Source organism: Schistocerca serialis, chromosome 3 (assembly GCF_023864345.2).
Source record: "Schistocerca serialis cubense isolate TAMUIC-IGC-003099 chromosome 3, iqSchSeri2.2, whole genome shotgun sequence".
Taxonomy (NCBI): Eukaryota; Metazoa; Arthropoda; class Insecta; order Orthoptera; family Acrididae; genus Schistocerca; species Schistocerca serialis.
The window spans coordinates 954,393,131-954,409,574 of record NC_064640.1 but is presented as its reverse complement, the minus strand read 5'-3'; the positions used below and the strand labels follow the sequence as shown (position 1 = coordinate 954,409,574).

The following is a 16,444-nucleotide window of genomic DNA, read 5'->3' as shown; positions in this document are numbered from 1 at the left end:
GGCTAATCCCGCGCGGCCATCGTTAGAATACATCAGCGATATTTTGTGCAGCTGATCATTACGTGGGCTGGGGTTGGTGGGAGGGATACACGAGAAACTGGGAGTTAAGTGAAATGCCACTCAGTCCGAATTTTAAAGCTGATGGTTGAAACATCAGCTCTTCAAAAGGCTCGTCCCTCGGTTACAAGTGCAGAGTTCCCTTTTATTCTTACTCTCAACTGCTTCTCTTACATATTCCGCTAATTACCTTCGTAGAGGATTTCGTTTAATACGTTAAAAGAGTAAGAAGGTTCGACTTTAACGTCCCATCGACCTGTAGTTCATTACAGGCAGAGCATAAACATGCAATGTATAAGGGAAACAGATGCGAAGTTTTTTTAAGGAATCGTACTCGAATTTGCCTGTAGATCATAGGAAGACTACGGAAATCTCTTTGTTGTGCGTTAATCACTTTTGTTGTTAAAGGGAGCTGGAAATACTTGAAGCGTAACAAACCGAGAAATTGAAAGGTTTGTTTCAAGTTATTTGTTTACTGTTCTGCAGAACAACTGCACTAACCACAACGCAACACCGCTGTGAACGCTATTCTCAGGCATGGGACGAGTTAATTGCTGTTCCCGACCAGCAACTGCCCTGACTACTGTCACGGGATTGGAAGCTGCTGCTAATCGATGTGTTGGGAGGGTTACTGAGAGATGCATACCAGAGATGCTAAAGGTACTTCACGTATTGCCCCCTCCTGTGGATACTGATATTTTACTACTCGTACCCCATAGGAGGGATCAAAGAGATCTCAGGTTATTACACCCATCCACCTACCGAATAAATCGAGCGAGGTGGCGCAGTGGTTAGAACATTGGACACGAATTCGAGAGGACGACGGTTCAAGTACGCGACCTGTCATCCAGATTCCGTGATTTTCCTAAAGCGCTCCAGGCAAATTCCGGGATGGTTTCTTTGAAAGAAGGACGACCGATTTCCACCCCATCTTTTCGTAATCTGAGTTTTCTCTCCGTCTCTGATGGCTGCACTGTCGACGGAATGTTAAACTCTAACTCTCCTTCCTTCCTGGAGAACAAATTAGAGCTGTTGTCTTCGACTAATATTGAAATGGCGCAATGACACTCACTTCACCTCTTGAGAAACCTGCCACGTCCTGTGTAAAAGGGGAGGCAAATGCAAAAGGACAGGGGACCATTAACCATTGGCAGTTCAAACGTGTGGCACATTACTGTCGACTTAAGGAAGTGACAGCAAGGGATGAGAAGGATCACCACATGCACCCAGTGTGTAAGCCTGGGGCCTCACTCAACGTGTTAAGAGGCTATTCCGGCAGCCATTGACGGTACAGGATGCAGCCAACTGCAGATTGTGGCGCACATCGCAACAAACGAAGTTGGGTCGGGTGCGAGATCATACTTGGATCATTCCAATGACTGGCACAGAAGGTTGAGAAGACCAGCCTTACTCACAGAGTTTCAACGAAGCTAACAATCTACAGCATTGTCTCCAGTACTGATTAAGGCTTGAACCAAAGACTTCGAAGGCTCTGTAACAAGCTAGCCTGCGACTTCCTGGACTTGCGCCATAGGGCTGAGAAATGTAGGGCCCTCATAACCGGGTCGGGTGTGGACTACACAGAGATTCTGCTACCCAGGTAGATGACTGTGTGTGGGGGTGCACACAATAGCTTTAATGGACTAGGCAGCCCTCCATCCAGTTCAGATAACGATAGCTGTAGGGGACCCACAAGTGTGAGTATAAGATCAAAAAAAAAAAAATGGCTCCGACAGAGTGCAGAATTAAATCCTAGTGATTAATTGCTGAAGCATTCGCTCATAGGGCCAGGGTTTCAAGCCCTCCTAAAAAGCGACGGAGCCTACGTAAAACTAGGTGTAGAAAGCCGGCAAAAATTAGGAAAAATTCAATCGTATATCGAAAGGATACACTAATGAGAAATAAGGGTGGTGTGCTTATCGCAGTAGACAAGAAACCAAAATCCCCCGAAATAAAAATTGAAGTTGGATGGGAGACTGTTTGGACAAGACTCAGAATCAAGGGTGGGAGTAAACTTACTTTATATCCTTCTATCAGCCACAAGACTCACCCTCAACTGTAATCAAAAACTTTAAAGAAAACGTCATTTCGCTAACACGTATGTTCCACAATCATACAGTCATCATCAGAGGAGACTTTCATCATCCAGCAATCAATTTGGATAGTTACATACAGTTTTGTAAGTGATGGGCGTGCAAGAGATCGTGTGAAGCAATACTAAATGCATTTTATGAATACTACCTAGAGCGGATAGTTCAGACGCCCACTCATGATGGAAATATACTGGATCTAACTGCAACTAACAGACCTGACCTCTTTGAGTACGTTCACCATGAAACTGGCATCAGTGACGTGAGGCAGCTGTAGCAACAGTGATTACCAAAGTAAAAAGGGTAACTGAAACAAGTAGAAGGATTTATATGTTCAGTAAACTAGACAAAGGGGTTGTGTAACTTCAGACATTTATCTCCGTCTAGGAACACGTAGAAGAACTACTACTCATGTTAGAATAATTGAACATGTACTTGACAGATATGAACATAGTAGAAAAGTTCGTGATATGAGGGACCCTCCATTGCATACAATCACTCTAAACAAACTTCTAAAGAAACTGAGACTATTGCGTAATAGGTACAAAACAAAGCATGGCGCTATAGATAGAGAGGAGCAGAATGACACACGTTTGGTTGTCAAGAAGTCAATGCGTGGAGCCTTCAACGATTACTGTTGAAGAGTATTGTTGAAAGATCTCTCAGAAAATTCTGATAATATGTAAAGGCTGTCAGTGGCACCGAAGTGAATGTCCAGACATTCATGGATGACACAGAGACTGAAACCGAGGACAGCAAACCAAACGAAAAAAGCTGTACTACATTTCAAGTTTTCCTTTGCAAAGAAAAATTCAGGTGTAGTACTACAATTTAATTATCGCGCCACCGTAATGCTGAGCGACGTAGATATTAGTGCCAGTTACACTGAGAAAGAACTGAATATTCTAAAACTGAAGAATGTTCCAGGGTCCAATGGAATCCCTATCAGATTCTATACAGAATTTGTGGCTGAGTAAAACCCTCATTTAGCCCGCCCGGTTAGCCGTGCGGTCTAACGCGCTGCTTCCCGAGCGGGAAGGCGTGCCGATCCTCGGCACGAATCCGCCTGGCGGGTTAGTGTCGAGGTCCGGTGTGCAGGCCAGTCTGTGGATGCTTTTTAAGGCGGTTTTCCATCTGCCCCGGCGAATGCAGGCTGGTTCCCCTTATTCCGCCTCAGTTACACTATGTCGGCGATTGCTGCGCAAACACTTCCTCCACGTACGCATACACCATAACTACTCTACCACGCAGACATTGGGGTTAAACTCGTCTGGTGTGTGACGTCCCCGGGGGGGGGGGGGGGGGGGGGGGGGTCCACTGGGGGCCGAACCGCACAATAGCCCTGGATTCGGTGTGGGGCGGCGGTGGGGTGAGTGGACTGCTTAGCCTGTTGTGGGGTTGTGTAGCACTATGGGCTACGGCGGGGACGAAACCTCTCCGTCGTTTCTAGGTCCCCATTCTCATACAATACAAAACAAAACCCTCTTTTACCCCTCAAACAAAAAAGTATGCTTACTAGTTGGAAAAAAAGCACAGGTCAAACCCGCGTACAAAAAGAGTAGCAGAAATGATCCACATTCCACAAAACTACCGTAATCTCATCGACATCCATTTGTTGCAGAACCCGAGAACATATTCTCAGCTCAAAGGTAATGAGATATCTCGGACGGAATGATGTCCTCCATACCAACCAGTACAGATTCCGAAAACATCAGTGATGCGAAACCCAACTCTCGTTTTTCTTCTCACATGAAAGCCATGGATCAAGGTAGTCAGGTGGATGCAGCGTTTCTTGGATTTTAAAAGAATTTGAATAATACTATGCCTACGCTTATCACCGAAAGTAGGAGCATATGGGATATCAAGCGAAATTTGTGACTGAAGATTTCTTGGCAGGGAGAATACAGCGTGGTGTCTTGAAAGGAGAGTCACCGACAGGTGTAGAACTAACTTCAGATGTTTCCATGGGAAGTGTGTAGGAGCCTGGTTCTTAATATTGTACATTAATGATCCGTATGGGAACCGTACCAAATAGGACTAAAGAGGGATATTTAACGTTTATAAGTAACAGCAGCACGAATGGCTACAGATTTTTTGATGCATGGGTCACGGAGATGCAGAAAAAACTACAGTGCCTATTTCTTGAAGATCGACACAACCCTACCTACAAAGTTTCAAGAACCGGCTTTAAGCGAGGAATCTAGGAATGCATTATAATCCCCTACGTATCATTACCGGAGGCATCGCATGGAGAAAATTTGTCTAATTACAGAGCGCAGACAAGCATATAAGCACGGGAAGAAATTTTAACGTACGTTTCAGTGGTAGGTACCCTCCGTCATACATTTCCAGAGTACAAATGTAGATGTAGATTACTGTACAGCAGTTTTAATCCCGAAGTTGGTTTTCTGCTATTGGGGGCAGACTAGGCACCGTCACGCCATCGTGGCCCGTGACATAAAGGAAGTTCTGGATTTCCTCACTGCCCACGAATCACGATATTAAAAAAGGGACTGGTTTCATGCAGTCGTACAAAAATTACGTCTTTATTGTAGCTTTCGAGGTGTCTCAGCGGGCTACGGAACTCGTATCGTAGGCAGTGGAGTAATAATCTCTGTCCGGTTAACACGATTTAGGCTCTTCATGCAAGTGTCCAGGTGATTTCTGTGTAAAGGCCACTGCCAGTTTCCTTCTCTGTAATTATCTAGCTGTTCAAAATGACTACCTCATCGACTGAACATTTTATCCTCTTAAACTAAGAAATTAAAGATTACGTGTTTCGAAGACGATACATTGAAAATATACTTTGTAACACATTCTTGCAAGAAAACTAATAAAGTCATGTTAATGTTTCAGTCGGTGATGTCAACACAGAAGAACACTGTCGTTCTAGCATATAGCGGAGGACTGGACACTTCATGTATCCTCCGCTGGCTTATCGATAAAGGGTACGACGTCATCGCTTATATGGTAAGTTTTTGTGTTTGTTATTTACGAAACTAAATGCAGAAAAAATATTTTCGCAATATATTACTTACATGAGCGATGTAGTCCCAGGCGTTCGTGAGGTTTAACATGCACTGAATGATTAGTTCACAAACTGGCATTGTTGGCTGGGAGACTGCGAAAGGCCTAATTGCAGAATGGCCTCTTTCCGTGCACTGTGTCTTAAGTGTATCTGTTGAGTGTAGGTGACTGTGTGTATAGCGTGGAGTCATGAGTTGTTGTATGATGAGATAAGGGGGAGGTTGATACCTTGCGCCAGCACATATCGTACCCTCATCAAATGACAGCAAGAGGAGCGCCGAGCTTAACGCCCTCATTTGATGGACGGAACGCCATCCACAACGCCACGTGTCCTCACTCCGTGAGACACTGCGGATAGGTTTGGAATATAATTCAGGACATTGGCGCAAAGTGTGGTGATCAGGAACTTTTCACCCCTGATGCAAAAATAGTGGTGGTGATTCGAACAGGCTAGTTCCGAGTCGAGTGCCAACGCACAGGTCTACCTCGACTTTGGCTACAGACACAGATAGTTTGCCAGAGACAAGCTAATTTCTCGTACACGGCTCTTGCTCCATCTTCGCTGATCCACTTAACTGTGCTTACTAAAGCAATTCGCTGGTGTGAGTAAACAGAGAATCACTGCATCTCAATGGTATGTTTCCGCCGTTGCTTCAGTATGCAGCGTGGCGCTGGAAGATACCTACGTATGCAATAGCAGTAGGGTGTAACGCTCCACATATGACGTATGGTAGATAAACAGTTTTTCTCTCAAGTGATAGTATAGCGTTACCACATTATTTGCGTCAGATTAATAGTCACGGGAGCGGCCAATCTTGCCTCGAGCACTCGGGTGCTTAACACCTCGATTCTATTCCACTGTCTACTTCGTCATAAGCGCTTACACATAGAACCGCATATTAGCCATCACTCTGAGGAAAATAATCCATTCTTATTCTATCTTACAGATTAGTATAAGATTGGTCCATTTCATACATTGTTTCTGTTCTTCGTAAAATTAGTGTGTAAGAAGAAATCGAAGAATAATGAGAATGGATTAGAAAAATGCTTTAAGGCTTCGTGTTAAAGGAAATTCGATAAACTTTACACCTTTGGTTCTTCACCCAGACATAAATATGTTACTTGGTTGAACTGTGCCATATTTATTTGTTATTAGGCGCTTCCTCGGTAACAGCGGAATGATAAAACGCACTTCTACAAAGGAAATTTAGAATAATTTGTTTAAATATCGCATTTCAGCTGAGAGTTAAGCTGTTTTCACACGGGACGTGTTTCTCACCTGCAGAAGTGATGTCCGTTGTGATTGGTGCACGCTCTGAAACGACCTGCTACATCGCCCGGAACGTGCTCCTTATCGCTCTCCATTGGCAGTTCCCGGCTACTTCTCGCGCGTAAATTCCACAGTTTCTTTACGACATTGGAAGCGCCTCAGACAGCAGCATTAACTGTCGTACAAGAGCGGAGATAATCGTAAAGAAGATTCTGCACTCGTCGATGGCTCGAACAGCAAATTACTGGTAGTAGAACACTACGTAATGATGTATAAAGATTTGAAATACATACCAATAGCAGTTCTTCGTTAACACACTTGAATATTCTCTCCATTTCCGGTTTTAAACTGAATATAGTGAAAGTATAGTGTCTAAAGTCGGTTTACGCATGCATACTACACACATTCTTGATGTTGCATTAACTACCATCACTCTGATGTAATTTACTTCATCATATAATTTCAAGAGGGAGCTTTGTTTCGTAATTTCATTTGAATGGAAGACGAGATTTTTTCTAAACTACTGACCATCACTGAAAGAGATATTTACTGGCAAGATACAGACACGAGGCAGTCTACAAAAGCAAGAGATAAATATTATGTGCGCTACACAGAAGTTTCATAATAGCAAAAACTTCCAGAGTGTACTTTTGTTTACTTTCTCACATAGACTGGCCAGTCACATTAAGATTTCATACCACTGTGTAAACATTCCAGCCGCTGGCCTTTACAACAAGAATTGCAGCAAATACGTTATTTATAATAAATAACATAGTCTATTGCAAATAATATTCCTATTTAGTTAATAAGATGAACCCAGAATCTTTTAGAAAACAATAGGTGAAAAAAAATAATTCTGAGGGAGGTGAAAACGAATATGCTACGCTTTATTTCACAGCTCATAACCCTTCTACTACACTATAACTCTTGTACTACACTACAGTTCCAAAACCGCAGCCAGCTCGCCGTATATGGTCAAAAATGTGTGTGAAATTTTATGGGACTTAACTGCTAAGGTCATCAGTCCCTAAGCTTACACACTACTTAACCTAAATTATCCTGACGACAAACACACACACCCATGCCCGAGGGAGGACTCGGACCTCCGCCGGGGGCCAGCCGCACGGTCTATGACTGCAGCGCCGTGGACCGTTCGGCTAACCCCGCGCGGCGTATGTGGTGTACACTGACTAAGCACTGTATCTAGAAATGTTATTTTCCGATTTCTAACTATGACAAATGTAATGTTGCTACATGAATTTGCTATGCTGAAATCGGGTGCTAATAGTAGAATAAAAGCGGGTTAAAAGCCGTGATCTGTCTGGGGACGTTAACCGTGGATTACTGGGCAACTGTTTCATCAGATATTTAGTCTAGGTTTACCAAGCAGACTAACATTAATGATAATCTTTTAATAGTCATACAAAACCGGTAATATATATATATAAAAAGAGAATTTAAATAAAAAGAAAGAAATCAGTTTATATTTGGAAATTTATTTTAAGATTGTTCATTGAAATTTCAGCATATTATACGTGAGTTATAACTGAGTTGGTGCCTTATTTACGATTGAAAAATGTGAGATTGTAATCTTACGGAACACATAAAATATGGAGCCAAGATTGGGAGACTGCATACGACACTGCATTCATAAAATAACTCACGAAGAACATTGAAACATAAGCAAGAAGAAATTAACCACAACCAACAGATTCAGTTTTTTACCCAAAGAAATTACGTTCATACCACAATCCTGTCCGTCATGTAATTACCACACACTGGTATACTAAATTCATATTAACTCTTTGTGAAGTCTTCGCAAAAAGAATAGCTGAGGGCTACTTTGATGATTACACCACATGCTCCACGTGGTCAACTTGGTTTACACAAAGCGTACAACTCCACAATAATTTTGATAATTAAAATACATTAGATCGAAAAGCAATTGACAAAAGCAAAACCTTGAACTGGTTACTAACGTCTTACTATTAACCTGATGGGTCAAACAGTTATATAAGCACGTGGTAGTGGTCTCGCAAAGTACACCCCACGTGGGCTGAACATAAAGAAAAGTTGCTATATTGAAAATAGAGTCAAGACAAGACGTTATAATCACACAAGCATTCGCATTTAAGATTGATCTTATTTAGAGTTACTGATCAACACGTAGTTCCACTTTACTCACAAAGTAGTAACAAAGCAACTACCGGAAACTAATCTGAACTTCACACGAGAATAATACTGCGCTGCAATTTAAGATAACATCGGATATTTTAGACCTAAACCCGAAATAAAGGTGATTAAATTTTCAGTTGGGCTGAACTTAAGAAATCCATTGTCCTACGGGCTTAACAGACACGCGCTTAACCGGAGATCTTACCACTTCAGACGCTCGCCACGGCCACACTGCAACTGCCCTACAGCCGAGCGTGCTTCCTGAGGGTGGCTCACAAAGACCAGCGGAAGTGGCCAGAGGGGCAGCTTCCTATACCAACATGACAACGGACGGACAGAACCATACTAAGGATAGAAACCTCTTTGCTTTTAGGAAGCGTAGCTACCTGTTCCGACGTTGGTCCTACTGTTCTCTAGCAGACAGGCTTGTCTGCTACCCTCAAGCATGCAACTACAAATACATTTGCTCATTCATACTCTCACACAGAAGGGAAGGGGGATGACAGTATCTTATCATATACAGTATATAAAAGAAAGCGGATGTAGGTTCCGTATGAGACTGTGTGACATGAATTACATATAAACTGTGTTTTAAAGTGTAGTCGTCTGACAGATCGTTCTTGTTTATGTGTAAAAGCAACACGTTCCACTACTCAGTCTCCTCCCAGATAGAAACGCCACAGTACATTTAGAAGAGGAATTTATTCCATAAATGGCAACAGATTTAAGAAATTAAACATGAAAGGAATCCAACAGAGACCTTTCATAACCCCAACGCTCTGGGAAAAGACTGTGCAGGGAATTTTCTGGCCATGCTAGGACATTCCCAAGCAGGCTTCTCACACCCTACTTAAACCAAAAGTGTAAAAGAAAAGGCAAAAGGACACCAGCTACTTGCTAAAACACAATAATTTCAACACATCTTTAGAATCTACCAATTTCAAACAAAAAAAAAGAACACAATCTGTGACACCTATTTAAAAGGTAGTGTAGATCTAATTCGGTCAGCAAGTAAAAACAATGGTTCCTGTGTCATTAATATGAAAACAATTTCTGGTTGTTACCCTTATGGAGTTCACCAGTATTTGCTCATTGCAAGAGCCAACTGATCACAGGAAAATTTATGACTGTTTATTAACAAGCAAAATTTATGAAAATAGCAAAGGTGCCACAGCAATTAAAAAAGAACATGAAATAACATCAGTATTATAAAGCAGAACATTACAATGCACAATTCGCAAAAGCAAAAATTGATAAGAAAAAAAAACATGTTTTACAAAGTGGTTATCGCAAAAAAAATTCTATATCTTATAAAACTAATAATTTGTAGAATTAACATAACTATGTGGCATTAATTTAATCACTCTACTATATTTCAGTTAGTTAGCAAACAATGAGCACTGTGTCATTATACTGAAAATACAATTGATTATGTGATTGTTACCCTTAAGGGGTTCCTCACTATAAATATGCCCCATGCAAAGGCTAATCGATCACAGTCCAATGAGAATGAATAGCAATCTGACTGATAAACGAAGTAATGCCACATGAATGAATTTACGAAACAAAATAACACAAATCTAATACATCACACAAGAACAAACATTGATCAATAAAACAGTACAATAGTCAATATCTAATAAAAAACACCAATAAATAAAACACCTGCAAAATACAAGAGTCAAAGTCTAAAATAAACAATAAATAGAACACCTGCAAAATACGAGAGTCAAAGTCTAAAAAAAATTAATAAATAGAACACCTGCAAAATACGAGAGTCAAAGTCTAAAAAAAATTAATAAATAGAACACCTGCAAAATACAAGAGTCAGTCTAGTAAACACCAATAAATCGAATCCCTGCAAAACACGCGAGTCAAAGTTTCTGTGACAGAAACACACGTATATGCATTGAACTAAGAACCGTATAATCACTGTTCACTGATACACTCACTAGTTCCACTGTTCCGAGGCACAGTATAAGGGGGGGGGGAGGGGGTTCGTCGCCGCAGCTGTCAGTAGGGATTTTTGTCCATCTGTTGCGTGCAATCCCGCCGTCTCTGCCCTCTCATGAAGTTTCTCTTGGTGGTCTGTGTCACGTACATCTCGATTTGGTTCCATGTTTGTGTTGTCAAATTCGTGCGGTATCCTCGATTGACACGCCAGGTTGATATTCCTGGGCAAGGATGACACTTAATGGCTCTTCTTTTGTGCCACCCTTAGCGACCAGAGAACATCGAACCATGATTTACTGTCGCTTGACAGTGGGCATCCGTCAGGAGATGTTGATAGGCGTCGTTGAAGTCTGCCAGTTTCTCTGGACAGTATGTGTCAAAAGGCTCCACGCCCTTTGTGTTGTTACTCCGCGGCCGTCTCGTCACGGTCGCGTGCGTGTGGTGCGTTGCCAGCAGATGGATTTCCGCGCGGTGGACCGCTCGCCCATCTCAGGTCATCGCCTCGAGGAAGGGTCGCCCGGGGCGGCCGCCCATTAGCTCCAGGTACAAGGGAAAGTGTTTGCCGCGTACTTTCTTTTGTTGTCGGCCGCGCTCCCGAAGTGGCCTGGCTGACAGCGTGTCCTGCTGGGAAACCCGCCAGTTTACAACTAGTCCGGCTGCTCCCGCTGTCTCTTAAGAGTTTTGCCGGTTCGCTTTCACGTTCTCAACTGCATTCACAGAAATTTTTCATCATCCTTATGTGATTACACAATGTCATACATAATACCACTTAGTATTGTCTTTCACAATTTTTAAGAACAAAGTGAGACTTAATTTTTTTTAAATAAAAAAAATTATATGAATCGAAAATATAAAATAAAAGTTAAATGACGTGAAAATATAAAAAAATAGAAGTGAAATGACTTGACAGTATAAAAATAAAAATTAAATGAACTGACAATACAATATTTAAATCCACATCACTAATGTGGTTCACTTACGTTTTAATAAATCCAATACTACTTATTAATTCACTAAAATGAATAGGATTATGCCTTGTGCAAGTATAGGTCAAGACAGCATAGGGTTCACATGTTATTTACACACACATACATGCACACCTGTTGTCTATTCTACAAACTAACTACCCATAAACATGCATTACTCAATATTCTACTTCTATCCACTACTAGTTAAGCCAATAAGCTACTTCAATGCTATTTCAACACCGTGTATATACCACTACAACATTGTTCTAATTCGTCCTCTTCTTGACGCTCGCGGCATACGTCTTGTCACATGATAAATATGGAGAAACTTTCCTTAAACATACACAGTAAAAAGAACAATGGTTATTTACACACCAAAACATTTATACCTGTTCGCACACCTGAAAAGAGACTCGCAATTATACATTTATCATACTCATATATTCACACATAAAACAGTAAGAAAATTTCATCTAAAATTACGTTATCACAAGAATTAATCACGCAGATGACTCTGAGAACGGTAAAAATGTCTGCACTATACAGGTTATACTACATTTTCTTACCCATTTTGCTCCAATTTCGTTCCTTCTTTAAGTTACCTTTCGCTTCCAAATCAGTTATTTCGCCTGTGGTGGTTATTCTGGACTCATTTCTCATGAATGGCAAAATTGTGGTCACCTCTATTCTGTAAAACAGTTTCATCTTAACATGTTGAACTCACAACAGACACAAAAGATCCGAATCCTCCTGTAGTTTAAATGACAAATGTTTTGCTTCATCCTTATTACCTTAAACCAAGCTTTCCTTCGTTCCCATAATCAAAATTATTTAATCATCCTCTACCTTCAAGAGGGAAATTTCCTCAGTACAAATCATATAGGCTGCAGTGCACCCCGCACCAGCGAAAACGGTAAGCTGTAATGCTCACAGCATCAGCAAAAATACATAAACGTCGCTTTTCTGGGACAAGTATTAACGCAGAATAAGTTTTCAGGCTCTGGCTCAACATCAATCAAGACTACCGAAAGGATCCATATTTCCGTTCCATTCTCCATTTGCTGAAAAACTGCTCGTATTTGACTACCACAATAATATTTCAGAGCCACGTAAATTACACAAACCACAATTCTTCTTTCACCTTGAAGGGAATCAATATACTTACGAAATCCACAGACAGCACTTTACGTACTCAGCTATAAAGAACAACAAAGACATGTATCATCAATATTAACATATCATCGCATATTGGGAAGCCAATGGTTAAACAATCGTATTATCGCATCCTGTTTTCAAGATTCCAAACTTACTCATTCCTTTCTCAGAGTTCTCCTATCTTAAAATATTCATACAGCACGCATACTATAGTAAGAGATCCTCATTTATACTGACAGATATAGAATAGTAATAGATAGATAGTAGCACTGAAAGCAGAAAATCGGAAACAAGGCTACTAACAGCTGGGGACCTGGGTTTGCCAGACCCATAATACCCACAGATCGGATATTCCCCTGAGTTTTGCATTAATTCAACACAGATCTTGCTTCCCTCAGGACCGACTCGTTTCAATTTACACAATAAAAACATAAACAGCATTTCACTCGTTCACAAAGAAACCTTTTATGTTCACATTTGAACCAACCTAAATCCTAATTACACAAGGAAAGAAAAAAAATTTAAAAACATCACTTCAATCAATCACATAAAAACATCTTTATCATTAATTTTACCAACATATTATTCAAAATGTATACGTCACAAATTTATACTAATCAATTCTTTCTCCTCACCGTCCTCTCTACTTCTCACTGTCCTTTCTACTCATTTGCCATGTCGCTCATTTGTTCTGATTGGGCGCCTTCTGCGCTGATCATTTTTCATTGCCGGTTTTGTTCATTTCCATTTGCTGGATTATGTCTAGGATTGGCCGGCCGAATTTCGACATCATGAGGTGCTCCCCCTACAGTCCTATTCCCACCGTATTCATCGTAGTATCGATTCTGGTTGCCGTACCTGTAGCGTTCACGATCTTGTCCACGTCCTCGATCATTTCCGTTGTTCCACCTGTGTTCGCGACTGTTACCCCAGTTTCTATACGGCCGGTCCCGATTATTGTTCCGTTCGCGTCGCGACGACCAGTCACGCCGTTGATTAGTAATACGGCCACGACTGCGGTCGCGCTGCTGTGCCCCGTAATAACTTTGTGCCTGATTAGGCGGGCAGTCTCCTGTATAACTGTTGCGTTCACGATCTTGTCCACGTCCTCTATCATTTCCGTTGTTCCACCTGTGTTCGCGACTGTTACCCCAGTTTCTATACGGCCTGTCCCGATTATTGTTCCGTTCGCGTCGCGACGACCAGTCACGCCGTTGATTAGTACGACGGCCACGACTGCGATCGCGCTGCTGTGCCCCGTAATAACTTTGTGCCTCATTAGGCGGGCATTCTCCTGTATTGTATTCCAACTCTTGGAGAAGCGTCTTAAACGTTTCCACGTCCTCTTTGCATCGTCCCGCAAGAATGACGTGCCGCAAGTGCATCGGCAATTTGGTGATGCATATCCTAATTAGTTCCGCAGGCCCGTATGGGTCGTATAGGAATTGATTTGCCTGCAGCATGTGGTCGAATAGGCGTGCAGGGCTGCCGAAACCAGACTGGTTCAAATTTGGCAGCATAATTATGCCATGTTTGACCCTATCTTGTGCCGCTTCCGACCAATAGGCGGACAGAAAGGCTTGTCGAAACTCCCGAGTGGAGTTGCAGTGACGCGCTGCCGACCTCATGCGAATCGCCGGTTCGCCTTCCAAATAGCCACACATATATTCTATCTTATGTGAACTTGCCCAGTCGGGAGGAAGACAGAACTCAAATTGCTCGAGCCATGCTCGTGGATGTATTCCTTTTTGCGAATTTCGGAATATCTCAAACTTTCTCACCGTAAGGAAATGTTTGAAATCAAATCCCCGCATTTCCTCCTGGCGAGGCCCTTGAATGTTTCTATTATTCTCATGTCTGCCCCTCAAATTACATTCTTCCCTGTCGTCAAAATCTCCCTCGTGGCCGGAGTCCCTCTCTGCACTGTTCGTACGGCTATTTTTAATGCTATTGACGAGTTCGGAATCACACGCCATGCGGTTTTCCAGATGCGCCACGCGTTCTTGTAATTCGCCTGTTACAGCTCTGTTTTGCCTGTTCACTTCGAACTGTCCCTTCTGAAATCTCAGAAGCGAACGCACTTCTTCGGTCTCTGCGGCCGCTACCGGTGTGGTATTGTTCTCGCTTTCCGTCAGCTTCATCGTGCCTACAATGTCCGCTAATGCCGCAATCTTATCATCAATTTGTCTCTTGTCCTCCGCCCCAGTCTGCTTCAATTGTTCTACTTGCTGTTCCAACGCGTGGATCGCTAAACTGTTGTCCGCTATTGTGTTGCTAACGGACGTGGGACAATGCGTTTCTGCCTCTTGGACCCTCGAGAGTACCTGCTGGTGCTCCCTTTGGCATTCTTCCCTCAGCTCTTGGAAATTCCTAAGTAGCCCTTCTTCGCTTTCTTTAGATTCGGCATCGCCCCTCCGCTTGCTCTGTTCTAAGGCTTGCAGACGATCATCGATTTGTTCAAATGTACGGCCTAATTCTTTCATAATATCACTTTTTATCTCGCCAGATTGTTTATTCTTTGTGAGATATCATCGGACACTCTCTGCATCGACTTGTTGACTTTATTTGTCTGCTGGATTAGTTTTTCGTCTATTTGTTCGCCTAGCTCTCGGATCGATTTTTCAGATTTCTGCGTCATTTGTTCGCCTAGCTCGCGGATCGATTTTTCGGATGATTCTTTTTGTTCTCGGAACGATTTTTCTGATTTCTGCGTCATTTGTTCGAACGATTTTTCTGATTTCTGCGTCATTTGTTCCCCTAGCTCGCGGATCGGTTTCTCTGTGTTTTCTTTATTTTGTTGCAATAAGGCTTTCATGAGTTCTGCTAAATCAATTTGGTTAGTTGGAGGCAAATTAATTTCTGGCTCTGCTGTGAGCCCGTTCGTGCTGTTTTGCATTTCGTCTGAAGTATTCCCCATTGCATTTTCGGAACCGCCCGACGCGTTAATATTGGAAATCAAATTATCCCCTTGGTCCATGTTGCTTAAGTTGTTGGACCGCTTACTTTTAGCTTGGTTACGTGTTTGCATTAGTGCAATTTATACTCAGTACGCAACACACTAATCACAATAAATGTGTCCCCCAAAAATTACGACAGTCACACGAAAGATACCCAACCTAGTACACACTTTTTCACACGCAAAACAAATTTTTATCTTTGATCGAAACAGTGGAATTTACAAGCGAGAATAAAAAACACACAGACATATAAAACACACAAATATAAAAAACAAAACAAGACAAACAACGCAACGCCGATCAACAACGCCGTGAATCTTTTGAAAGTCTGCTCGGAAACAACACAGAAGTTGTTTGAGCGCTGTAGGAAAAAAAATAAGATTATAACACGCTCGCAATCTAACGTTTCAGAGATTCCAGAGTCTAGCGGAATCACAGAACAGGGTCGCCATGTGTAATATTGCTACATGAATTTGCTATGCTGAAATCGAGTGCTATAGTAGAATAAATGCGGGTTAAAAGCCGTGATCTGTCTGGGGACGTTAACCGTGGATTACTGGGCAACTGTTTCATCAGATATTTAGTCTAGGTTTACCAAGCAGACTAACATTAATGATAATCTTTTAATAGTCATACAAAACCGGTAATATATATATATAAAAAGAGAATTTAAATAAAAAGAAAGAAATCAGTTTATATTTGGAAATTTATTTTAAGATTGTTCATTGAAATTTCAGCATATTATACGTGAGTTATAACTGAGCTGGTGCCTTATTTACGATTGAAAAATGT

At 41.8% G+C, this 16,444-nt stretch overlaps 1 protein-coding gene across 1 annotated transcript in view; it reads left to right on the top strand.

The window, feature by feature from the left end:
* Nucleotides 1-16,444, top strand: part of LOC126471401 (argininosuccinate synthase) — a 210,465-nt gene that overhangs the window by 25,062 nt on the left and 168,959 nt on the right. The window contains exon 2 of the mRNA XM_050099526.1: nt 5,004-5,117. Within this exon, the coding sequence (XP_049955483.1) occupies nt 5,010-5,117 (108 nt within the window). The 5' untranslated portion in view covers nt 5,004-5,009. The remainder of the gene's footprint in view (nt 1-5,003; nt 5,118-16,444) is intronic.